This window comes from Heptranchias perlo, chromosome 8 (assembly GCF_035084215.1).
Source record: "Heptranchias perlo isolate sHepPer1 chromosome 8, sHepPer1.hap1, whole genome shotgun sequence".
Lineage (NCBI taxonomy): Eukaryota > Metazoa > Chordata > Chondrichthyes > Hexanchiformes > Hexanchidae > Heptranchias > Heptranchias perlo.
In genome coordinates, this window is record NC_090332.1 from 8,577,868 (window position 1) to 8,605,616 (window position 27,749).

Consider the following 27,749-nt stretch of genomic DNA (forward strand, 5'->3'; position numbering starts at 1 on the left):
AAAAATTGCTTCTGTTGGTTTAAATGATAGACGACGCTGCACTGTACACATGCCTTCTGAATCGGGAAATAAAGTTAAACCATGACGGATAATCCGTGAGGGCAGAGTGTGACTTCTCAACATACGCTGTTCTCATTCACAACAAGACAATTCAAGCTTTATTAAATAATCTGCTTCGCGGTGATTATTCAGCCACAGTGACAGTAGGGCACAAACTCTAAGCAGTTGTCCAGGCTTATTAATTTACCAATGCACCAAAGGAAAAATCGCACTACACTTTAATACTGTGTGATACACGTCTTGTGTGAGAGCCCAAAGTCATTAGCTCAAAGTTCTCCCATCATCATCAACAACAACAACAACTTGCATTTATATAGCGCCTTTAATGTAGTGAAACGTCCCAAGGCGCTTCAAAGGAGAGTAATCAGACAAAGATTGACACCGACACAAATATTAGGACAGGTGACCAAAAACTTTGTCAAAAAGGTAGGTTTTAAGGAGCGACTTAAAGGAGAAGAGGCAAGGGTGGGAATTTCCAGGGCTTGGGGCCTAGGCAGCAGAAGGCGCGGCCGCCAGTAGTGGAGTGATTAAAATCGGGGATGCGCAAGACTTCACCACTTGTCCTTAGTGCTTACATGATTCAAAATGCTCCAAATAGCGAGTCCCTAGTTATTAAAGTAGGTTTGGTTCAGCATTAGAGGTGACTAATTTAACCTAAATTAGCTTTAAGCCCAGAAAATAATATCCTAGGATATTAATGCATAGACCAGCTACTCACAGTTTTAACCAGTCGAGCCATCGGGGGGAGCTAAGGCTAAAATTCTGCAACAAAGCAGATCTAGGAGCAATAGATCCCACTTTCTGAAGCTGTTCACATTCTTTGTGATATTATGGAACCCATGTATGTTTCTCCTCAGTCTCTGTCTTTGTATTTGTCGTCACAATAGAAGACACTAATAATATACCAATAATAGTAGAAAATCAAGGGGCAAAGGGGAGGGAGGAACTAAAAACAATCACTATCACTAGAGATGGGTCTAAAGGCTGACAAGTCCCCTGGACCTGATGGCTTGCATCCGAGGGTCTTAAAGGAAGTGGCTACAGAGATAGTGGATGCATTGGTTGTAATCTTCCAGAATTCACTAGATTCTGGAAAGGTCCCAGCGGATTGGAAAACTGCAAACGTCACACCCCTACTCAAGAAGGGAGTGAGACAGAAAACAGGTAATGTCTTTGGGATAATGCTAGAATCCATTATTAAGGAAGTAGTAGCAGGACATTTGGAGACTCATAATACAATCAAGGAGTGTCAACATGGTTTTATGAAGGGGAAATCGTGTCTGACAAATTTATTAGAGTTCTTTGAGGAAGTAACGGGCAGGGTGGATAAAGGGGAACCAATGGACGCAGTACATTTGGATTTCCAAAAGGCATTCGATACGGTGCCACATAAAAGATTATTGCACAAGATAAGGGCTCATAGTGTTGGGGCTAATATACTGGCATGGATAAAGGATTGGCTAACTAACAGAAAACAACGAGTCGGGATAAAAGGGTCATTTTCGAAATGACAATCTGTAACTAGTGGGATGCCGCAGGGATCAGTGCTGGGGCCTCAACTATTTACAATATATATCAATGACTTGGATGAAGGAACAGAGTGTTTTGTGGCCAAATTTGCTGATGATACAAAGATAGGTGGAAAAACAAGTTGCAATGAGGACACAAAGTGTCTGCAAAGGGATATTGACAGGTTAAGCGAATGGGCAAAAATTTGGCAGATGGAATATAATGTGGGAAAATGTGAAGTCATCCACTTTGGGAGGAAAAATAAAAAGCAAAATATTATTTGAATGGAGAAATACTACAAAATGCTGCAGTACAGAGGGATCTGGGTGTCCTCGTACATGAAACACAAGAAGTCACCATACAGGTGCAGCAGGTAATCCAAAAGGCAAACAGAATATTGGCCTTTATTTTTAGGGGGATGGAGTATAAAAGCAGGGAAGTCATGCTATAATGTACAGGGTGCTGGTGAGACCACACCTGGAGTACTGCATACAGTTCTGGTGCCCTTATTTAAGGAAGGACATACTTGCATTGGAGGCAGTTCAGAGAAGGTTCACTAGGTTGATTCCAGGTATGGAAGGGTTGTCTTATGAGCAAAGATTGAACAGGTTGGGTCTATACTCATTGGAGTTTAGAAGAAAGAGAGGTGATCTTATTGAAACATACAAAATTCTGAGGGGACTCGATAGGGTAGATGCTGAGAGGATATTACCCCTCATGGGGGAATCTAAAATTAGGGGGCATAGTCTCAGAATAAGGGGTCGCCCATTTAAGATAGAAATGAGAAGGAATTTCTTCTCCCAGAGGGTCGTGAATCTTTGGAATTCTTTACCCCAATAAGCTGTGGAGGCTGAGTCATTGAATACATTCAAGCCTGAGTTAGACAAATTTTTGATCAGCAAGGGAGTCAAAGGATATGGGGAAAGGGTGGGAAAGTGGAGTTGAGGTAAAAATCAGATCAGCCATGATCTCATTAAATGGCAGAGCAGGCTCGAGGGGCCGAATGGCCTACTCCTGCTCCTATCTCTTATGGTCTCTCTCGGTTACTCCTCGGGCATGAACTGCCAGGGTTTATAACACCAGACGATCTGATCCTAGGCCTCTGCCAGTAGGCCCTTAGGAGGCACACGCACATGACTGATGGGCAGCTCTCCCTATGGTCTGTCCTTGCAATTTCCCCCCAACCCTTTTGGAAGGAATCTGATCCTCCCCGCACTCAGCGATGTTGAAGGATCAAACCTTGAGCTGGCATGGTATAATGGCCGGATGATCCAATACTTCCCCACCAGGCTACTACTTTGAGGCATTTTATTTTTAGAAAAGAGGGGAGCTCCTTTGGTGTTTCTCACAAGTAGCACGATGCACTGTTTTATGATGGGAGAGTGATACCATGTAATGCTGCTAAGGTGGAGCTGGGTTTAAGCTGGACTATCCCTTTAAGGCCATTAAGCCATCTGAGTTTAATTAGTGTTTAGTAAGGGAAGTTTGCAGTTTGACACATGCTTGTAAATTTTCATTTCCCGGTCAAAGGGAACCAGTGTGAAATGACTGTCTTCCTTTCTCTTTTTTTAATACTTCTGATACTTTGAGGTGTGACAAAAAAATTTACAGGGCTATGGGGAAAGAAACAGCGAAATGGGACTAGTTGGATAGCTCTTTCAAAGAGCCAGCACAGGCACGATGGGCCAAATGGCCTCCTCCTGTGCTGTGCCTACTATGATACTATGATTGGAAATGTGACGGACACTCTCACCTTTTAATATAGGGAAATTATATATCAAAGACTGTGGTTCAAATAAAAAAATAAACACCTGACAGACTGCATAGAGGGGTGTCTGAAGGTTCAGTCCTGCACCAGGTCTGAGAATCGAATCTGCTGCATATCACTGTTAACCACACAGTACAAGCAAACCCAACTTGTAATCAGACCTGGCCCGTAATCACATGTGCACAGGCAGGCCCATTACTGGAATCACATGTGCAAACAAACCTGTACTGTAATCACCAACATGTGCAAGACGGCCAGTCCTGTAATCACACGTAAACAGACAGACCCATACTGGAATCACATGTGCAAATTGAACCGTACTGGAATCACATGTGTAGCAAGTCAACCAGTGCTGGAATGAGGTGTACAAGCTGACCCAAATTGGAATCATGTACACAGATAACCTACCCTGTAATCATGTACACAGATAACCTACCCTGTAATCATGTGTGCAAATGGACACATACTGGAATCATGTTTACATAAACAGACCCTATTGGAATCATGTGTACACAAATAGACCATACTGGAATTATGTGTACACAAACAGACCCCTATTAGAATCAAGTATACACAACCAGACTCGTACTGGAAACGTGTACACAAACAGACCATACTGGAATCATACGTGCGCTGGGAGATCAATCTAATCTGAATGCACAAGAGGAGTGCTTTGTGAATGAGTGATGGGGTGTGCTTTGTGTAATCGCACAGGCTTTTTAAAAAAATGCCACGGCCCCATCTGGTTTTGGAGTGGGCTCAAGGCACTGCACCTAACGAAGGACCTCACTGCCATGTTTACACCACTGTGTTTGTCCAGAAAAGAACATTTCGCAGCAGCTAGTCACACAGTGTCAGGACTGCAATGCAGCAAGAGCAAACACTACAGCAGTGATAAATAGATCTGTGGCAACACCAATTAACACCAGGAGCAAGTTTACATTGTAGAATCAGAGAAACCTCAGTACAGCAGGGGCCTTTCAGCCCATCGCGCCACTGCTAGTTCCCCGACCGAAGCTATGTACTCTGATCTCATTTCCTCGCTCTTTACCCTATATCCTTTAATGCTTTCCTTCTTCAAACGTTTATCTAATTCCTTTTTGAAAGGGGTTACTGACTTGGCATCAAGTGTCTCCAAGTGAAAACACATTCCATATCCTAATCATATGTTTGGTGAAAATATTCTCTTGTGGGTTCAAGTTCCACTCCAGAGACTTAAGCACAAAATCGAGGATGTCACTCCCAGTGCAGTACTGAGGGAGTGCTGCACTATCGGTGCTGCAGTCTTTCAGATGAGATATTAAACCAAGCCTGCCCTCTCAGGTAGACGTAAAAGATCCCACGCCACTATTTCGAAGAAGAGCAGGGGAGTTCTCCTCATTGTCCTGGCCAATATTTATCCCTCAACCAACATCACTAAAAACAGATTATCTGGTCATTATCACATTGCTGCTTGTGGGAGCTTGCTGTGCACAAATTGGCTGCCGCGTTTCTTACATTACAACAGTGGCTACACTTCAAAAGTACTTCCTTTCCTGTAAAGCGCATTGGGACGTCCTGAGATCGTAAAAGGCGTTATATAAATGAAAGTCTTTTTTCTTTTATTTCAGGGGAACTATTATGGAACTATTATATTTCCATGACTGACATAAGAGCTGTATTTATGTACAATACTTGAATTTATGTAACACACTGAAAGGTCTCAAGTCTCTTTGCACAATTAATTACATTTGGACTGTTGTTATGTAGGTAACCAAAACAGCCATTCTGCACCAGCAGCAATGAGATGAATGACCAGCTGATCTGTCCTTCATGACGTTAGATGAGGGATCAGTTTTTGCCAGGACACCGGGAGAACTGCCCTGCTCTTCTTCGAATATGGCCGGGGCATCCCATGGCTGCGGAAGCAGCCGCGGAACTTCTCCCTGTCATTCCCTCGCTGTACTTGCTATCAGTACAGTCAACAAATGCAATATAGGTAGAAGGCACACTGAGCTGGAGCCGAACACAGCACTTGAAGCACTAAAGAAAAGAAAGAATTTGTATTTATATAGCACCTTTCACCACCTTAGGATGTTCCAAAGCACTTTACAGCCAATGAAGTACTTTTGAAGTGTAGTCACTGTTGTAATGGAGGAAACGCGGCAGCCTATTTGCGCACAGCAAGGTCCCACAAACAGCAATGTAATAATGACCAGATAATCTGTTTTTAGATGTTGGTTGAGGGATAAATATTGGCCAGGACACTGGGGAGAACTCCTCTGTTTATCTTCGAAATATTGCCGTGGAATCATTCACGTCCACCTGAGAAGGCAGACGGGGCCTCGGTTTAACGTCTCATCCGACAGTAAAAAAACTCACGGCAAAGTAGCAACGCAGGTTAACAAGGCCATAAAAAAAGCAAATCAAGTACTGGGGTTCATTTCTATAGGGATAGAATTGAGAATCAGAGAAGTTATGTTAAACTTGTATAGAAACTTGGTTAGACCACACTTGGAGTACTGTGCACAGTTCTGGTCTCCATATTATAAAAAGGATACAGTGATACTGGAGAAGGTGCAAAAAGATTTACTAGGTGATACCAGAACTGAGGAGTTATACCTATCAGGAAAGATTGAACAGGCTGGGGCTCTTTTCTCTAGAAAAGAGAAGACCGAGGGGTGACCTGATAGAGGTCTTTAAGATTACGAAAGGGTTTGATAGGGTAGACGTAGAGATGATGTTTTCACTTGCAGGGGAGACCAGAACTAGAGGTCATTGATATAAGATAGTCACTAATAAATCCAATAGGGAATTTAGGAGAAACGTCTTTACCCAGAGAGTGGTAAGAATGTGGAACTCACTACCATAAGGAATGGTTGAGGCGACTAACATTGATGATTCAAGGGGAAGCTAGATAAACACGTGAGGGAGAAAGGAATATGTTGATGGGGTGAGATGAAGAAGGGTGGGAGGAGGCTCGTGTGGAGCATAAACGATGGCATGGACCTGTTGGGCCGAATGGCCTGTTTCTGTGCTGTACCTTCTATGTAATTCTATGTAAATGAATTGATTTCAGTGAGCTGATTGGAGATGTAAACTGTAGGAAGAGATAAAGCTGTACTGTCACATCGCAGAGAAGAAGAAATGATTATGGTTTTGTTGATAAATTGCACCAATTTCAAGTTCCCAGTTGCTCTGCTCTGTGAGGGAGGTGACAGTGAGCTCATAATTACAACTCTTTATAAACTGAGCCAAATCAGTTAGTCCATTTAACCTTATGTTTGTAAAACAAAAAGCATTTTTGCATTGGATTGTATGGCAGTTGTGCAGTGCAGTTATGAAGTGTTCAGTGTAAGATCTTTGTATTCCTGTGGATCCCTCGTAATCTGTTTCAGTTTAAAATTGTGGTGATCACTTTCTTATGAGGGGCTCCCATATCTGATTGAGCGCTCAGTGGGTGAGGGGCATTCAGTTTGACTTTCTGCGTTCCAAGTGTCCCGGTGAGGGAGCGCTCTTCTCTCTGGGTCCCCAGTGACAGAGAGTTCTTTCTCACTGGATCCCCAGTGACCTGAGAGTTCTTTCTCTCTGGGTCCCCAGTGACAGAGTTCTCTGAGTCCAGTTTCCAGTAGCGTGCTCATGCTGTGCAACAGGAATACAGAAACTGCTCAATTCTTTACATTGCCTGCTCCTATTTCTATGGGGCCTTAATCTAACATCGTTGCACCCGTTTTAAAGGCCTAAAATGGGTGCGACGATAACTGATTTAGCAGGTGCAGAGGCCCAGAATCGATCTGCTCAGGAGTTCGGGCCACTGCTAAATTGCTCGGGGCTTTTCTCAATACTGAAATGAGGTTCCTGTGCTCGTTTCAGACCTGGACTCATAAATCCGTTCACCCTTGTTGGGGCTTGCGATGCGCAGGCCCTGACTGAGCTTTCCGGGCCTTGAGCAGCCAAACCTTAAAGCCGCTCAAAAAATAAATAGGCCCAGTTTTGTTTTTTTTGCGGAGTCGGTGGGAGCAGGAGTGCTCCCTCCTGGCTGAACAAAACAACTGTGGGCTGCTACCGGCAATCCCTCCTCCCCCACCCCCACCCCCACCCTATCACTCCCATCCCCGCCACCCCAGGACCTTAACTTCTTGGCCTCAGCGTGGGATAAAATCGTTTAAACCCCCACAGGTGGCCTGCGTCGAGATTGGCTTCGGTTGTCCCTTCTGACAAGGCCTCGTTGCGCACTGCCAGAATGGGGCACAAAGGAATTTAGGACCCAACGCTGCTACAACACTAACGCACGATGTCTCCTCACCATAGAGGTTTCTTTTTCAAAAAGGAATGTCTTCCATATCCATTACAAAGAATAACAAGTACCAAGCATAAAATTTAAGGCGTTAACTTTATCATAGCTTATGGCTGATTAAAATAGCTCAATTTTAATTAAATCATACAGCCCAGAAGGTTCACAGTTGGATTCCCTGGTCCGTGCTGAACGTCAGCCAGGGCAGAAGTTGGCTTCGATGTCCCTTGGCCAAGTGACCCCTGCTGGGAAAGTACCTTTTTGTGGACATCAGTTAAGGACAGCATTGGACTCGGCTCTTCAAGGTCAAAAAGCCGACCAACATGCATTACTGAGGCACACACACGAACAATGGCCTCTTGAGTGAGGTACTGGAGAGTGTCTGGTGTCTGTGGAAGGAACCGTACTCCAACATGAGTCAGTGGATGAGGGGAGAAAGTCGGCAAGAAACAGTTCAGTTCAATTAGTGCGCTGATAACGTGGGTCAACAGTAACTGCCACTCACACCTCATTGTCAGCCATATATTTACATAATATATGCATATTTGATCACTTTTAGAATCAAGTGAGATTTAATTTCAGTGTGATACCAAACTTACAAAACTGTCAGGAGTTGATCTTCTTTCCCCCGCTGCCACTATCTCTAAGTAGGTCTGGCTCACATTTCCTGCCCGTCGCACTTTGTGTGTCACACTCAAATTTCAGTGTCACAATTTGAAAAAAAGGTATAAAGGAGCAGAGGTAGTCGTTTGACACAAGAGTCAGGAGTGACCTGAGCAAACACACTTACAAACAAAGGTAGTCATTTGACACACAAGCATGTCCGTAACCTCTGAGTGACCTTACCAAAAACTTTTTTTAAAAAGAGAGAAAGTCTGGGCTGTGACCTTTAAACTGAACAGCAATTAAACTCTGACCTTACCCAGTGTTTACTTGACGGTAATTTAAACGTTGTGTCAATGTGTTTGGATGCTTTAATACCCAGGCTGCTAAAGAAGGAAAAATTTGCATTTATATAGCCCCTTTCATGACCTCAGGAAGTCCCAAAGCCAATTAAGTACTTTTTGAAATAATGTAGGAAACGTGGCAGCCAATATGCGCACTGCAAGGTCCCACAAACAGCAATGAAATAAATGAACCAGTTAATTTGTTTTTAGTTACGTTGGTTGAGGGATAAATGTTGGCCAGGACACCGGGAGAACTCTCCTGCTCTTCTTCGAATAGCGCCATGGAATCTTTTACACCCACTGAGAGGGCATATGGGGCCTCAGTTTAATGTCTCATCTGAAATATGGGTACAGGCCTGTCACTGTAAAACACTGTGGTGCGGTACGGCTGGGTACAGGCCTGTCACTGTGCACCACTAATCCCCCAGGTGCAGGAAGGAGCAAAATTTCCCTGTACAATTCTACAGAGGATATGCTGGGGCTACACAATGCATTAGTCAGACCATTACTAGAGTACTGGGCTCAGTTCTGGTCACCATAGTACAAAAAGGATGTACATGCATTGGAAAGGGTGCAGAGAAAAGCGACAAGAAGGATCCCAAGTGTAAAGGGAGTTTTATTTTATTCATTCTCGGGATGTGGGTGTCGCTGCCAAGGCTGGCATTTATTGGCCATCCCTAGTCGCCCTTGAGAAGGTGGTGGTGGGCCTTCTTCTTGAACCGCTGCAGTCCGTGTGGTGAAGGTTCTCCCACAAGGTATGAGGTATGATGAAAGTTTAGATAAATTCAAGAACTACAGTTTAGAAAGAAGAAAGTTAAATGGCGCCGTCACTGTAATACAAAATAATCGCTCTTTGAAAGAGTTTTGAATGAGTATATATTTAATCCTAATAATGTTTTCTACCCCGTATTGGTTTCTTACATTGATATATTATGGAACAAGTTGCTGGTTTGTTCGGTGAGTGCCGATTCACTGTGTTCCTTCAAGAGAGAGCTGGGCTGGTGTTCCTGGCTGGGGGAGAGATCGTATCGTACAAGTCATGGTCAGTGTGGCCTCTTGGACTAGTTTCGATCGCCTATAGGGATCAGAGAGGAATTTTCCAGATTTTTTTCCCCTAATTGGCCTTGGGTTTTTGATCTGGTTTGTCGCCTCTCCTGGGAGACTGCTTCGCATCTAGGGGTTAAGGAGTCTCTCGACGTGATGCTTAAGGCATCACAACTGTATGGAACAAGCTGGATGGATCAGCTGGTCTTTCCCTGTCCAACATTTTCATACATTCGTTAAAAAGCAACGTCAGTTGATCATTTCAATATTGGGTTCGTGCATTCTTGCAGCAGAAGCAGTTTTCAGTGGTCAGCTATGGTTGTCCTACGACTGATGTGAGGATCTCCACTTACTGCTCACTCTGTGCTCCCCCGATAGCTTGACAAGCCAACCCCATGAGAAGCTCAACCACACCACACCAGAGAGGTTACAGGTTTGGTCACTGGTCTGTGCTGAGTTAGGGCTGATTGCAGCCATGGTGGTGATAGGGACACAACCATGAGTTAGGGAAAGGGAAAATTGGCCCGAGCTCCTTATCACTATCCAGTGACCTCCCCCCCCCACACTCCACTGGAAGTGCATCTGTGTGGGTTTTGGGTGATGGAATGTTATTGAACTGTTTGGGGGTTGCCACAGCCGAACCCAATCCTGGTCTAACCTGACGTCCACATATGCACACATACTAGATTGCAGTCAGGAGCAGGAACACAGGCTGATTTTTTTTCTTTCTCTTCCTAGTTCCAGAGGCCAGTCTCTGTAACCTCCTCCAGCCCAACAACCTTCTGAGATCTCTGCACACCTTCAATTCTGGCCTCTTACACATCCCTGATTTTCATCGCTCCACCACTGGCGGCCGTGCCTTCAGCCGTCTAAGCCCTAAGCTCTGGAATTCTCTGCCCAAACCTCTCCGCCTCTCTCTCCTCCTTTAAGACGCTCTTTAAAACCTACCTCTTGGACCAAGCTTATGGTCACCTGTCCTAATATCGCCTTACGTGTCAAATTTTGTTTGATATTGCTCTTGTGAAGCGCCTTGGGACTTTTTACTACGTTAAAGATACTATATAAATGCAAGTTGCTGTTGTTCTTGTTTTAGTGCCACACTACTGCTGCTCTGGCTCAATTCAGCTCATGGCACCAATGGACAACTGAACTTGGCACCTTCTTGGTCTGTACGGCTCAGTACACCACACAGTGCGTTATGTCCATTGAGCCTCCCTCTCCGACAGGTTCCCCCGCTTCCCTGCACTCTGACCACTCTGATCTGTTTGCTTCGTCCATCAAGATGAAGGGCAGCTTTACCAGCTCCCCATGGTGTTGGCAGGGTCGTGCTTTCTATGACTCAACCTCAGCAGATGTTTCTTTAGCTTCCGCTGTTTGCATGGAGACAATCAAAATGGCCAAGTTTCTCTAAAAGGTTTATGGCCACCATTCTACTACTTTTTCCACAATCCATGTAGGATCGGAACTAACTGACCATCCGTGGCCCCAGTTGGGTGAAATACGTTGAACGATGATTCTTCTTGTGTTAAGAACCAGAAATCCTGAGAGACAGAATCTGTCCTTCACATCAGTGTTGTCAAAACTCGTCACTGATATGCTGATAGGCTTAGATGAAGAGGGGTGGGAGGAGGCCCATGTGGATCATGGACGCTGGCATAGACCAGTTGGGCCGAATGGCCTGTTTCTTTGCTGTAGGCTTTTTTGTAACTCTATGAAACATTTTCCAAATGACTTAATGCACACAATTAACAGGGATAGAAACAGAGAGAGAGAGAATTTGTCTCAATCCCTTCTATCCTGTTGATTCACTTGCATAATAGCAGCTTACAGCACAGAAGGAGGCCATTTGGCCCACGGTGTCTATGCTATGTAGTGGCTTGAACAATCCAAAGCCAGCTCCCCACTGCCCCACTCTCTCTCCATAGCCCCGAACCTTCCTCAGCTTCAGATGTTTACCTACTCTTCTCTTTAAAAATGGTCTCAATCCATGCTCTAACGACTCTATACATTAAAAGAAATGGTGCAAGATCAATTAATCACTCACCAAAACCCGCCCCAACAAAAATAAAGCAAAGATGTGTTGATAGGCTACTCACAGTGGGCACTCCAGCTCAGCCCAATCCTGTCCTCACCCAACCTCCACATATGTGCATTTTCCAGCAGGGGTCACTGAATAACCATCAGTATTGTATTAGGATTCGATTAAAAGAGACACAGACACAAGATTCTAACAGCACGACATTATTGCAAGGAACTTTTCTTACAGTTTCCTGCCAGGTGTCTTATTACCAGTCTCCACCCGTCTGCATTGACTTCCTCTCCGTTTACACTCCCCGTCCTGGTCTTTTCTTATATTATACATAACTAACCTATCTCCTTAACTAGATAAACCATACATCGCCCTTTCTAAGGAACAGTTTAATCAATGTTGATGTCTTCTCTAAACATGACATTAAAAAGCCCGTGTGTAAGTTATAAACCCACCAACGTAAACCCCTAATGATAGATAAATATACACGTATTATGTATATACATGTGTGTGTATACACACATTAAACATTACATACATATAGATTAATTACATATATATAGAATAGAGCATGTGGAGTCAGTGACAAGTAGCAGAGTGGATAGCAAGCTGACTACAAAACAGAAAACAGAGAGTAGGGGTTAAAGGTAGTTACTCAGACTGGCAAGAGGCGGGAAGTGGTGTTCCACAAGGATCGGTGCTGGGACCACTGTTGTTCACCAATTACATAAATGATTTGGACTCGGGAATTGGAAGTACAATTTCAAAATTTGCAGATGACACCAAAGTGGGGGGTATAGTTAATACTGAGGAGGACTGCAACAAAATACAGGCAGACATTAGGAACATAGGAACAGGAGTAGGCCAGTTAGCCCCTCGAGCCTGTTCCGCCATTCAATGAGATCATGGTTGATCTGTAACCTAACTCCATATACCTCCTTAACCAAAGGTATTAGGAGATATGGGGCTAACAAAAATCTATCAATCTCAGATTTAAAATAAACAATTGAACTCGCATCAACTGCCATTTGCAGAAGAGAGTTCCAAACTTCTACTACCCTTTGCGTGTAGAAGTGTTTCCTAACGTCACTCCTGCAAGTCCTGGTTCTAATTTTTAGGCTATGTCCCTAGTCCTAGACTCCCCAACCAGCGGAAATAGTTTCCCTCTCTCTCCCCTATCAGTTCCCCTTAATATCTTGAAAACTTCTATCAAATCACCCCTTAATCTCCTAAATTGCAGGGAATGCAACCCTAATTTGTGTAATCTCTCCTCGTAATTTAACCCTTGGAGTCCAGGTATCATTCTAGTAAATCTACACTGCCAAGGCCAATATATCCTTCCTAAGGCGCGGTGCCCAGAACTGAACACAGTCCTCCAAGTGTGGTCTAACCTGGGCTTTGTATAGCTGTAGCATAACTTCTACTCCCTTATAGTCTAGTCCTCTAGATATAAAGGCCAGCATTCCATTAGCCTTTTAGATTATCTTCTGTACCTCTCCATGACATTTTAATGATCTATGTACATGGACCCCTAAGTCTCTTTGGACCTCCACTGTTTTGAGCTTTTCACCATTTAGAAAGTATTCTGATCTAACCTTTTTAGGTCCAAAATGACCTCACACTTGCCTACATTGAAATCCATTTGCCACAGTTTTGCCCATTCATTAATCTATTAATATCTCTGTAATTTTATACTTCCATCTACACTGCTTACAATGCTGCCTATCTTTGTGTCATTGTGGCTCTCTATCCCGTCATTTAAGTCATTAATAAATACAGTGAATAGTTGAGGCCCCAACACAGATCCCTGTGGGACACCACTAGTTACATCCTGCCAATTTGAGTACCTGCCCATTATCCCTACTCTCTGTCTCCTGTCGTTCAGCCAATTTCCTAACCAGGTCAATAATTTGCTCTCAATTCCATGAGCTTCAACTTTAGCTAACAGTCTCTTATGAGGGAATTTATCGAATGCCTTCTGGAAGTCCATATAAACAACATCCATAGACATTCCCCTGTCCACTACTTTAGTTACCGCTTCAAAAAATTCAATCAGGTTTGTCAGACCCATTACAAATCCATGCTGGCTCTCTCTGATCAGCTAAAAATTTTCAAGGTGCTCAGTCACTCAATCCTTAATTATGGACTCCAGTAATTTCCTGACAACAGCAGAATGGGCGTGTAATTGGTAAATGAATTTCAATATAGATAAGTGTGAGGTGGTACATTTTGGTGGGAAGAATAAGGAAGCCATATACTCCTTGGAAAATAAGAGTCTAAAAGGGGTAGAGGAGCAGAGGGATCTGGGGGTACACATACACAAATCAAGACAGGTTAGTACGGCATAGAAAAAGCAAACCAAGCACTGGAGTTCATTTCTAAAGGGATAGAATTGAAAAGCAGGGAAGTTATGTTAAACTTGTATAGAACCTTGGTTAGACCACACTTGAAGTACTGTACACAGTTCTGGTCTCCATATTATAAAAAGGATATAGAGGCTTTGGAGAAGGTACAAAAAAATATTTACTAGGATGATACCAGAACTGAGAGATTATACCTATCAGTTCTAGAAAAGGGAAGACTGAGGGGTGACCTGTTACAAGTCTTTAAGATTATGAAACAGTTTGACAGGGTAGATGTAGAGAAGATGTTTCCACTTGTGGGGGAGACTAGAACCAGTGGCCATAAATATAAGACAATCACTAATAAATCCAATAGGGAATTCAGGAGAAACTTCTTTACCCAGAGAGTGGTTAGAATGTGGAACTTGCTACCACAAGTAGTTGAGGCGAATAGTGTAGATGCATTTAAGGGGAAGCTCGATAAACACATGAGGGAGAAAGGAATAGAAGGTTATGTTGATGGGGTTAGATGAAGAAGGGTGGGAGGAGGCTCATGTGGAGCATAAACACCGGCATGGACCTGTTGGGCCGAATGGCCTTTTTCTGTGCTATATATTCTGTGTAATATATATTAATCATTACATATATATTATATAAATCATTACATATATTAATCATTACACACATTCATAATATATATTAATCATTACACATATGTATTAAGATATTCATCATTATATATATATATATATATATATATATAAATATATTAATCATTACATATATATTGTATAAATCATTACATATATTATATAAATCATTATATATATTAATTACATATAATATTAATCATTACATATATAGTATATAAACCATTATATATATTAATCATTACATATAATATTTTTTGAAATCATTACAAGTTCAAAAAAGATGCTACTATTAAAAATAGAATATTTCTTAAAAACAGCAAAGAAAACCACCTCAGCTTTATAGGTTCTCACCGTTTCACAAATACACTGACAGACTCAGTGAGACATAAGCAGCTGTTTGTGTGCCTTTCAGGAAAAAGAGCAAGGACAAAGGCAAAATATGAACCCTCTGTAAAAACCTGACTCTCCCTTGTGTTCTTCAGAATTTATTGATCACCTCTATAGAAGGATCAGCCTCTCGAACTGTCCTCACTGACAATAAGATGTGTAGGAGTTAGAATTTTATTTTTTCAATACCAAGAAACAGGGAAATCATATGGGGGGGGGAGGGTAGGAGGGGGGGGTGGTGGAAGGGGCAGGAGGAGTTAGATATTGTATGCTGTTGACGGGAATTAAAGACTAATCTCCTGGTCACTGCCGTGAGCAACACAGGAGAAAAATAACAGGGGCAATAAAAAAATTGTGTCTTTAAAAACATTTTCTTTGAACATTTTTGTTCACTAGTTCTAAAAATATTGGACATGGGGGAAAAAGACTGTTTGACTGACAGTCAAGAATCATCCAATCGGGTAAGGAAGAGTCTATTTTCTTTCCGATTGGTTTGGGAAGGCGGGATACAGTGAGGATGGATGTATTGGACAACCAATGGCGGTTGGAGGCAGGAGATCATGTGATGACACCTCCAGGGATATGTCCAGCCAGAGTTGGCAACCCTAGTACCATGTGCGACAAAACTGTAAAACCCTTTCTTTATAAACGGATTTACGATTTTGTTCCACCAAGAACCCTGGGGAAACCTTCCTCATTCATCTAATTTGTTTTGTCATACAATTGAAACAATTCACAGCTTTAGTGGTTTCATCACCCTGATAAGTTGTCCCTACAAAGCCCATAGGTTCAACTTTCGAAGGAACCATGGAACTATATAGAATCATAGAAAGGTCACAGCACGGAAGGAGGCCATTCGGCCCATCGAGTCCGTGCCAGCTCTGTGCAAAAGCAATCCAGCTAGTCCCACTCCCCCACCTTAGCTCGGCAAGTTTTTTCCTTTCAAGTACTTATCCAGTTCCCTTTTGAAGGCCACGATTGAATCTGCCTCCACCACCCCCTCGGGCAGTGCATTCCAGATCCTAACCACTCGCTGTGTAAAACAGTTTTTCCTCATGTCACCTTTGGTTCTTTTGCCAATCACCGTAATCTATACCCTCTGGTTCTTGGCCCTTCCGCCAATGGGAACAGTTTCTCTCTATCTACTCTGTCTAGACCCTTCATGATTTTGAACGCCTCTATCACATCCCCTCAGAACTTTCTCTATTGGAGAACCACCCCAGCTCCTCCAGTCTATCCACATAACTAAAGTCCCTCATCCCTGGAATTATTCTAGTAAATCTCTTCTGCACCCTCCCTAAGGCCTTCACATCCTTCCTAAAGTGCGGTGCCCAGAACTGGACACAATACCCCAGTTGTGGCCGAACCAGTGTTTTATAAAGGTTCATCAAAAGTACTTCGGGACATCCTGAGGTCGTGAAAGTTGCTATATAAATGCAAGCTCTTTCTGTACGCCTTGCTCTCTCCTCAGTGCCTCCTTGTGCCTTTTTGAGTTTATATCATCTGCTACTGACTACACTAATCTCCTATTTCAGTACTAAGAACTTTACTGAGCAGATACAAGACACAAACCTCTCCCCTGGATTGTCAAGACTTGAACCAAACTCCAGCACATACGACACTAACTTAAACTGCAATCTTTTCCAACCACACAAACACACACAAAGCCACAGAAATATTGCAACATTTTAAATCAGTTTCACACTCAGTCACCAGAATTTCTGCTGACAAGTAAATACCCGATGCATCCTCTGGTTTTCAGGGCTTTTTCCTCAGACGACTGCTCCGTCTGGCCGGCATTTCCGTCTCACTCTCGGGGGCAGCGGAAGGTTCTGGGGCAGTTTGATCTTCAACAATCATTTCCTGCAGGCTGCCCGCCAAGTTACATGGGTTTTTTTTTTAGGAACAGGAGTAGGCCATTCAGCTCCTCAGGCCTGCTCTGCCATTCAATTAGATCTCTCCTCAACTCCATTGACCCACCTTTGCTCCATAATCCCTTGACGCCCTTACCTAACAAAAACCTATCGATCTCAGTCTTGAAACCTCCAATTGTCCTCCAGCATCCACAGCCTTTTGGGTGGAGAATTCCAGATTTCTATTACCCTTTGTGTGCAAAAAGTGCTTCCTGATTTCTTTGCTGAATGGCCTAGCTCTAATTTTAGTATTATGTCCCCTCATTCTCGATTCCCCCATCAGAGGAAATAGTTTGTACCATATCTACCCTATCGAATCCTTTTAACATTTTAAACACCTCGATCAGATCACCCCTCAATCTTCTATACTCAAGGGAATACAAGCCAAGTTTCTGCAACCTGTCCGCATAATTTAACCCTCTAAGCCCGTATCATTCTGGTGAATCTGCGTTGTACCCCCTCGAAGGCCAATATATCCTTCCTGAGGTGCGGTGCCCAAAACTGAACGCAGCACTCCAGATGGGGTCTGACAAAGATTCTGTACAACTGAAGCATCACTTCCTCCCCTTTGTAATCCAGCCCCCTTAAGATAAAGGCCAACATTCCATTAGCCTTTCTGATTGCTTTCTGTACCTGTCGACTAGCTTTAAATTATTTTTTGCTACGTGAGAATGTATTAATGGAACTACATGTGCGCCAATTCAGAGTCGTTGGTGATGGAATTGTTCATCTTGTGATTCTGCCACCAACTGTCTGGTGAATAAAAATGCCAGGGAGCTGAGCAAATGAGAGTTTCACATACCCACCGTCTGACCCTGTTTCCCTAGCAGCACATGGTAGAGGGATTGATACCACCTTGTCGATCGCTCCAGCTGACTCAAGAGAGAGTGGAGGAAGGGAATCAACCCCTGAATTATTTAAGTGACAATATCTATCTTGTTTTATATAGATCTATAAGAAATGTTATAAAAATGTTGCCTCTCTGTGCACTTCCTGTCTGTTACAACTTCAGGTCTTGATAATAACGGAGACCTGGCTCAAACAAGGGCAGGAATGGGAACTTAACATTCCTAACTTCAATGTATTCGGGAGGAATAGGGAAGGAAAAAAGGGAGGGGGTGGCAGTATTGATCAGCTGTTACAGCCCCGGAAAGGGATGATGTGCTTCAGGGTTCAAAGACAGAATCTGTTTGGTTAGATTTAAGGAGCAGAGAAGGAGCTGTTACGCTGCTTGGTGTATACTATAGACCACCGAATAGTGGGAAGGAGATGGAGGAGTAATTGCAGGTGAAGGTGCTGAATAGAACTATAGGATTTAGTATACCCTGGGTCACTTGCAAAGTGTGGTAAGTAGCTCCTTTGATTTCTGCTGGTTGTGCTCCACAGGTGAATGTACTATTAGGGATGCTCTAAAAGTTTATGGTTGCTAGCAAACTTTAATAGACTTTTTATAAGGAATCCTGAAGACATCCGACTGAAGCCCCCATGTCTACATGGCTTGGTCTGTGGGAGGCCATAGAACAGGGTTACCCATTGACATTTTGATGAGAGCCGTAATCCGAATCTCTCCATCAAGTTACCATCCCCAGAGTTGGCGAGCAGTGGATGAAGAGCCAGATATAGCCAAAGCAGCACAATGCTACTGAGGGCCATAAGTGAGGGTGGGCTAAAAGTGGCTCCAGGGCCTCATCGCGAGTACCACTGCAAAACAACGCTCCTATCTGCCACCTTGTCTGCAACAAAAGAAAATGTTTTTAACAGTTGCAAAGGACAGATGGACACTAACTTTCCTCAGAGAGAAAGGAATCTCAGAGAGATAAACTACTTCATTAGGGAGAATTGGCCATAAAACATGGAAGACGATCAATCCGTACCTAAAGTTATGGTGCCTCTTTTGGAGGTGAAGGCAGAGAAACAAGCCCCATGGAGTATAAGTGAACATCTCATGGCACAGTGCAAGGTGTTCCTTAGTAAAGAGCTACACAATGAAATCAGTAGAGTGCTCAGCAGTGTTACGGTGGCTAATGGTTACGTCGTAGAACTCCCATAAACCCCCTTCTTTATCATCTGTCTTCTTCTTCCTTCTCTCTTTCTACTTCCTTCTTGACGTAAGTCATAGATTAGTTACAGCCTCTCTACAAAGTTATTTAGCTTGTGATTCACCAGTATTAATATATCAAAACAAATTACTTCCTGGAGTGATCAGGCTTTATTTAAATAAATGAGTATCACCACAAATAAAACATTTTTAAACAAGATTATTATATTATGATAGACCAGGATAGTTAAAGTTAGCTGACAGGAAGACAGTGCTTCAATGAAAGAATAATGCACTCCCTTTTATTACATTGCAATATCTTCAACATATTCCACTGGAATCTCAGGTGCAACTATCAAGTTGCAACTTGTGTCTTTAAATGAAACCAGTGAGGCTTTGTCTGAGAATTGTTATTTGCCTGCAGCTGCTTAACTTTTAATTCATTCATCTGCTTCACCAGCTCAGTGGCAGAAATAATAACGACTTGCTGATGCTGACAATTTACATTCTCTAGTGCCCCTGTCTATGGTGATCTCTTTTAAGAAGGTTTGGCGTGATTTTAATGATACCAGATCAAACTCCTCTCATCTTTGCAAGTTCTAACACATTCAGATAGATCGGAACAACTTAGCCACTTATCAGATCTTAGAGCTCCATTCAAAGGGGTAAAAGGAACTTGATTTTGTTAAAGGACTTTGGGAGTGGGGTAACCCCTCCTAGTCGGAGTTGAGTGATGCCTATTTATTTTCCTTTTTCCAGTTTGTTTTATTTGTATTTGTTTGATTTCCAGGGAGTAAAGTTGAGGTTACTGAATGTTACAGTTCCCGATGTTAATGCTGTAGCTTGAACCCAAAAGGGGGCAGTTGTATCTCCCTCACAGTGTTATTTCTAACACTGTATTGAAAATCAATTCAAATTTATTCCTCAAATAAAGAACTGATCCTTGTGAAAATAAATAATGGCTCAACACGATTATGTTCCTATTATGCCATACGTCTAAAAAAATAAAAAGCAGATTTATGTTTTGAGTTTTAAAAATTATATTAAAATTCTGCACCTCATGAATGATAAAGGGGGGTAATTTTGACCTTGGGCAATAGTGTAAAACGTCTGATATCGAACTATTCAAGTCGATGGAAATGAAAATTGGGGGCGATGTATAATGGGTAAGATATTTTTCCTAATACCTGTTTCAAATTTACATTTGGCTAATTTAAGTTGATGTCCCCTGGCCTGCCTTATCTTGAAATAATATTCTGGATTATGGATACCTGCTATACCTCAATGAGACCCTCCCCCCCCCCTTCAATGTTCTTCTCTCTAAACGGCACAGTATAAGCTTCTCTAATCTTTCCTCATCCCTTTTATATTTGGAATCATTTTTGGAGCTCTCCTCTGTACCCTTTGCAATGCATGTATGTTTCTTTTGAAGTGTAGTGGCCAATTCTAGAGGTTCCACTATGATGCTGTGTTAAGTCTGCCATTTGCTCAGTAAAACACACAAGGGAATGCACTACCCTTGGATCGCCTTGAAGCAGCACCCACTTCCTACCACGTGTTTTCTGCCTATTATCAGACTGATCACTAGTGGTCTTTTTCACCTCCCTGTTCGATCCAATTTTTTAAGGAGCCCTTAATTTGTGATTATAACATAGACACTTCCTGTAGAGGGGGAGGAGAGTGTGAGGTGAATCACGAGACACAGTAAAGGACGAGTACTGAGCAGAATGCTCAACACTTAAAAAAAAAATGTACTGCACAGCTGGTAGATCTGAGAAAAATGATAATGAAATACTCCCTCACCAAACTAGGAACATAGGAACAGGGGTAGGCCACTCAGCCCCTTGAGCCTGTTCTGCCATTCAATTAGATCATGGCTGATCTGTACCTTGACTCCATTTACCCGCCTTGGTTCCATATCCCTTAATACCCTTACCTAACAAAAATCTAACAATCTCTGTTTTGAAATTTTCAATTGACCCCCAGCCTCAACAGCTTTTTGGGGGAGAGAGTTCCAGATTTCCACTAACCCTTTGTGTAAGGAAGTGCTTCCTGACATCACCCCTGAACGGCCTAGTTCTAATTTTAAGGTTATGCCCCCTTGCTCTGAACTTCCCCACCAGAGGAAATAGTTTCTCTCTATCTCCCCTATCAACCCCTTTAATCATCTTAAACGCCTCAATTCCCCTTAATCTTCTATACTTAAGGGAATACAAGCCAAGTCTATGCAACCTGTCCTCATAAGTGAACCCAGCTACAAACACAATAGGTGGAACAGAATTTTAAATTATCGCAGAAATACCTACAGCCGCATTCTTCCACTCTGTAACCATGTGAAGACGAAGGTTAAAGTGGACAAGTATGCCTAGCAACATCTGAAACATACGGGAAAATCAAGTATACAACTATACTCTCAAAAATATTCCCCTCATTCTTTTCTGTTAGAATTTAACATATTCCAATTGCAATGGGAATAAATGGATCACCATTCTGCACCCCACAAATAAAAATAGATTAAGTGATTATTCATCCCATTGCTGTTTTATGATCCGGACACACACAGATTTGCCAATGTGACAAGTTACTACATTTCATATACAAACGAGTTCATTTGCGATGTTTCTGAAAAACATGATAGTGTATTATATACATACAAGGCTTTCTTTCTCTATGAATGAGACAATTTTTTTTTAAAGTATACATCTAGTTCCCTACATTACAACAGTGACTACACTTCTAAACTTCAACTTTAATGGCTGCAAAGCGCTTTGGGGCATCCTCAGGTCATGAAAGGCGCTATATAAATGCAAGCCTTCCTTTCTTTTACTAGTCATGTTTTGAAATCCTCAGTGAATGGGAACAGTGATCAGTAATAGACCCTGTGAGTGCTGCCTGTCAGCACCCAGTTACTGCACTGCAATCTCTACTGCAGAACAGCTATAAAAAACGCTAATTTGATTCTGCCACATTCTTTATTTAGCAAACACATTGGGGACTTTAAAATAAGTGGTTCTGGTTTCACAAATCAGACAGCAATTTCTTGGAAACATATCCTGATTACCTTAAATGCAAAGTTATGAAAACTGGCATTTAAACAATGACTTAGTATTACAAATCTCAGTTCTTTCATGAAGTGAGTATCTCCTCAAAGGCAATAATTTAAAAGAATCGTGACTGGTTTATGGTGATCAAATAAGTTAGCTTTCATCTTTATTGCCTGGGTCTACAAGATTCGACAGGTGTTCTAGAGTTTGTATTCTGTCCATTTATAATCTGGAGGATTAGTTTACAGTGACTAAATGAGTCCAAATTTTGTTTTTATTACTTGGAATTCTCGATACTTTACCAGCACTCTGTGGCTTAAATTCTGCAATTCCATCTGTCTTTCTGTAAAACCACAAAGCAGTGGCCTTGAACTAGGGGGCATAGTCTCAGGATAAGGGATGGGCGATTTAGGACTGAGATGAGGAGAAATTTCTTCACTCAGAGGGTGGTGAATCTTTGGAATTCTCTACCCCAGAGGGCTGTGGATGCTCAGGCATTGAGTATATTCAAGGCTGAGATCGATAGATTTTTGGACTCTAGGGGAATCAAGGGAAATGGGGATCGGTCGAGAAAGTGGAGTTGAGGTCGAAGATCAGCCATGATCTGACTGAATGGTGGAGCAGGCTCGAGGGGCCGTATGGCTTACTCCTGCTCCTATTTCTTATGTTCTTATGTTGATTATTATGATATCATTACAATGCCCAACTCCAACATTATATTTTGGGGAATTAATTGAAGAGTCCTACAAAAAAAAGCTGATAAGAAAAGAGTATTAACATAGGTTTTTTAAAAAATTCTTTCTTTAAAATTAAATTTTAAAATCTGGGTATATGTCCTAATATCTCCTGTTGTCCTAATATTACCCATGTTCACTCTGTTCAAGAACTCTCTAGGTTACCCAGCACCTTGAATGCAGATTTCCAATGAGCAGAAATCAGGAATTTTAGCATCTGTTCTGAAACATTTTGGAACATTCTCGAAATAAACTGGAATAATTCCCAATCAGGGTTGTTTTCAAAAGGATTCAGAGTTTTAGGTGTTTTAAGATGTAATTCTCACTTCCAAGAATTCTGCACATGCGTTATGTTTAGAATGCAGGGCTGAGTCTGGTTTCATCAACTTAGCCCCTCCCTCTCTCTGTAACCTCCTCCAGCTCCACAACCCGACGAGATCTCTGCACTCCTCCAATTTTGGCCTCTTGCGCATCCCCGATTTTCTTTGTTCCACCACTGGTGGCCGTTCCTTCAGCTGACTAGGCACTAAGCTCTGGAATTCCCTCCCTAATCCTCTCCGCCTCTCTATCTCTCTCTCCACTTTTAAGACGCTCCTTAAAATCTACCTCTTTGACCAAGCTTTTGGTCACCTGTCCTAATATCTCCTTATGTGGCTTGGTGTCAAATTTTGTCTGATAATCGCTCTTGTGAAGCACCTTGGGATGTTTTACTACATTAAAGATGCTATATAAATGCAAGTTGCTGTTGTTACAATTACAGTTAATGGAAAGCTCATCTGTGTGTTAGTTTGTGTTAGTAGAAAGGTTATCTGTGTTAGTTAGTGTTAGTAGAAAGGTTATCTGTGTTAGTGTTAATAGAAAGGTTATCAGTGCATTACAGATAGTGTTTGTTGAAAGGTTATGTGTGTTATGATTAGCATTAGTACAACGATTATCTGACTGTTAAGAGTCAGTATTAGCAAAAAGACTATCTGTATGTTATTGTTAGTTAGTAGAAAGGTTTTCCACATGTTATAATTAAAGTTAGTATAAAAGTTATCCTGGAGTTGTGATCAGTGTTAGTACAAAGGTTATTCCTGAGTTAGTATTGTCTTTAATGGCTTTATGTTACTGGTGGCCTTATCGCCTCCACCGTTGTCCTCCAAAGGTTGACTACAGCTCCAATTTTTCTTTGGATGGAGCAGAAATTCATCTTTTCAGCCGTGGGAATTATTTCATTTCTAGATTGATAATAAATCATTGGAAGCAAAACGCTCATACCATACAGCTGGAATTTCAAAACAACACTCACATTGTATCTGTTCCAATCCTGGTAAAACACAGACATGGCAACGAAGGGCATGACTCCGAGTCCCACCAAACAGTCACTGACCGCCAGATTGACCAGAAAGACCGAGGTGACCGAGTGGAAGTGTTTAGTAACAGCGATAATCGCGATCACCAGGACATTGCCTACAATGACAAAAATACCAAATCCTAACAACAAAATAATTCAACAATTTAAAGGCAGCGAGACATACGGATAACGAAACCCTCTGGGATTCGGGATCAAGGCTGAATCATTACTCTCAAACCGGGCCGGACTGACTTCATAAAGAACAACAGTGGAGCCCTCCATCTAATGTACAGCAGTGAACAAAGATGGGGCGGAGGCTGTACCAGTACTAGGGGCGGTCTGAGGACTAGTCCTGAATAAGGGGGGTCTAGGGACTAGACCTGTACAAGGCGGGGGTCCGGGGACTAGACCTGTGCAAGGAAGGTCTGGGGACTAGACCTGTGCAAGGAGGGTCTGGGGACTAGACCTGTGCAAGGAGGGTCTGGGGACTAGACCTGTGCAAGGAGGGTCTGGGGACTAGACCTGTGCAAGGAGGGTCTGGGGACTAGACCTGTGCAAGGAGGGTCTGGGGACTAGACCTGTGCAAGGAGGGTCTGGGGACTAGACCTGTGCAAGGAGGGTCTGGGGAATAGATCTGTGCAAGCCGAGGGGGCGGGGGGAAGTCTGGGGACTAGACCTGTACAAGGGGGTGGGTCTGGGGACTAGACCTGCACAAGGGGGGATCTGGGGACTAGACCTGTACAAGGTGGGGGGGGGGGTCTGGGGTCTAGACCTGTACAAGAGGAGGGGGGTCTGGGGACTAGACCAGTACAGGGGGGGGTCTAGGGACTAGACCAGTACGGGGGGGGGGGGTCTGGGGACTAGACCAGTACAAGGGGGGGGTCTGGGGACTAGACCTGTACAAGGGGGGTCTGGGGACTAGACCTGTATAAGAGGTGGGGGGGCGGGGGGCTAGTCCTGTACAAGGGGGGACTGGGGACTAGATATGGTAAAGGGGGGGACTGGGGACTAGACCTGTATAAGAGGTGGGGGGCGGGGGGCTAGTCCTGTACAAGGGGGGACTGGGGACTGGATATGGTAAAGGGGGGGTCTGGGGACTAGACCTGTATAAGAGGTGGGGAGCGGGGGGCTAGTCCTGTACAAGGGGGGTCTGGGGACTAGATCTGTATAAGGGGGTTTGGGGAATAGAGATGTACGGGGAGGGGAGGTCTTGGGACAAGTTCCGCCATATAATAGCGAAGGTCGGGGAACACCGCAGCCATTTGGAAAAGGAAAACATCCAAAAATACATCTCAAAAATTCCTATTTTAGCAAATGATTAAATTTTTTTTTCCTTCATCGAATAAAATGAGCATCAAATGAAATGAACACAGGGGATCGGACTGAGAACCCTGTGTTATCCTGACATGCACAGCTGAAGGGGTTCGTTCAAAATAACAGCATTGAAACCTTTAGGGGAAAAGTCATCAAATAGACAATAAAATCGCGACTGAATTATATAATAACGATTAAGAAAACCCGACCCCCAAAACATTTCCGTTTAAAGCTCTTTTGAAAGGAGGATTTACGAAACGAGGCTATTTGAGGTCCAGTAATTTAACTAATTCCTTTTCAAATGACATCTAATATTAAAATCCTGCTATTATTATTATTTCAGGGTTTTTTTTTTTTGCAAACTCCATAGCTTTGAATATTTTGATTGGGACAGTTTTATGTCTGCATATCTGCAAAGACACAGGTTAAAGTGTCTTGTACACTGATTATGGTGTGTTTGTGTGTGTGTGTGTGTGTGGTTTATTGTTGCCAGCCTTTCATAACAAACTATTGCAAGATGTTAACCTGCGACAGTCTAATCCCAATGTCCAGTTGAACCCAGTAATAAAGCTCCGAGAGCTCAGCCCCTGTTTTTTTTTTAAATTGATGTCCATCTACCTGGGCGACACATATGCACACCAGGTTTTGTATCTAACTGCACGCAAGCACAAGGAACGAGCGAAGAAGTTGCTGATGACCGACCTGTAATCGCCGCTACACACATCAGGACCATGATGGTCTCCAGCAAGATCTCGACCGGGAAGGACGGAGCGCCGACGCCGGACACGGGCGTGGAAGCGCTGGGAGGAGGTGACCAGCGGCTGCCGGGGGTCTGCCCCGTCCCGCCGGCGGACGACAGGTTGGCGAGGAGGGAAGGGAAAGAGGGATCCATGGTACGGTGTCAGCGGCGCCGGCCGATCCCTTCCTCCGAAGCGGCCAAGTGCGAGCCCCGCTCCGCTTCCATGGCCGGGGGGAGCCGCCGGGAGCGCCGCAACGAACGGGAGCGGAGCGGCAGAAGATGAAGATTCAAGAATGATGATGGTGATGATCTCGGGGCGGTGTCTACAGATCCAGCTCAGGCGGTGCTACAAAGCGGCACTGAATCACCACACGATTAACAAAAAAGAAAAGCGAAACATTACGAAGGCAAATCCCATGCCCGCGATGATCTCTGCTAAATTCTTGGCTATTTTTTTTTTAAATTAAATATTCTTGTTTTAAAAATCCCAATCTCACTGAGTTGGAAAGGAGAGATGCTGCATGAATCCCGACCAAACTGGAAGGGGGAGTTAAGTTACTTGTCTCTGTCCAACTTGGCTCTGGTGCCCTGCCCTGTGCTGCGGCTCCATCCCCGATTCCTTTAAGTCTTTGGGGGGCGGGGGTGGGGGGATTTTTTCTTCTTTTTTTTTCTCTCTCTCATTCGTTCCACAATCCCCAACCTGCAGCTTCTGCGATGCACCTGACTCCGCCCTGCCTGTTGGTCACACATCGCCCACCCTTCCCTCCCCTCCCATCCCTACCCACTGCTCATTGGTACCAAAAAGTGTTGGGTACAAGGCAAAGGATTGGATCCAGCAACCCACCCCGCTCCGCCCACCGCCGTCACTCACTGTCAAGTGAGGCTGGGCTGATGGGGGGGGTGGGGGGCGGGGGGGTGACCAAAGAGAATCCACAGCACTTATTATCAACAATAAAAGCAGGGAATGCTGTAGACACTCAGCAGGTCAGGCAGTATGTGCAGAGAGAGAGAGGGAGAAACAGAGTTAAAGTCTCAGGTGGATGACCTTTTCATCAAAACTGGAAGATGTTAGAGATGAACCGCCTGTAAGCAAGTACAGAACTAGGGGGGAAAAAAGGGGGCAGAGAGGAACAAAACTTCTCCAACAACACCAACCTGTATTTATTTAACGCCTTTAATGTGGTAAGAAGTCCCAAGGCTCTTCATACAAGGAGTGTAATCAGATAAAAATTTATACACCGGGCCACATAAAGAGATATTATGACAGGCGACCAAAAGCTTGGTCAAAGAGATAGGTTTTAAAGAGCGACGTAAAGGAGGAGTGAGAGGCGGAGAGGTTTAGGGAGGGAATTCCAGAGCTCACGGCCTAGACAGCTGAAGGCACGGCCGCCAATGGCGGAGTGAAGGAAATCAAGATAGGCATTCCTGGAAGCGAAGTGGCAGTGAAGCAAACAACAAAACAAAAAGGAAAATACTGCAGAGGCTGAAAATCTGAAATAAAAACAGAAAATGCTGGAAACAGCAGGTCAGGCAGCAACTGTGGATGGAGAAACAGAATTATCGTTTCAAGTCGATGACCTTTTCATCAGAACTGGAAGATGTTATTATCAGTCTATTGA

The 27,749-nt window shown here is 43.3% G+C and overlaps 1 protein-coding gene across 1 annotated transcript in view; it reads right to left on the reverse strand.

Moving 5' to 3' along the window:
• LOC137324383 (melatonin receptor type 1A) overlaps nt 1–26,818 on the reverse strand; it is a 32,527-nt gene extending 5,709 nt beyond the window's left edge. The window contains exons 1-2 of the mRNA XM_067988608.1: nt 26,094–26,818; nt 24,033–24,193 (exon numbers count right to left, since the gene is read on the reverse strand). Of these exons, the coding sequence (XP_067844709.1) occupies nt 24,033–24,193; nt 26,094–26,283 (351 nt within the window). The 5' untranslated portion in view covers nt 26,284–26,818. The remainder of the gene's footprint in view (nt 1–24,032; nt 24,194–26,093) is intronic.
• Nucleotides 26,819–27,749: the final 931 nt, after the last annotated feature.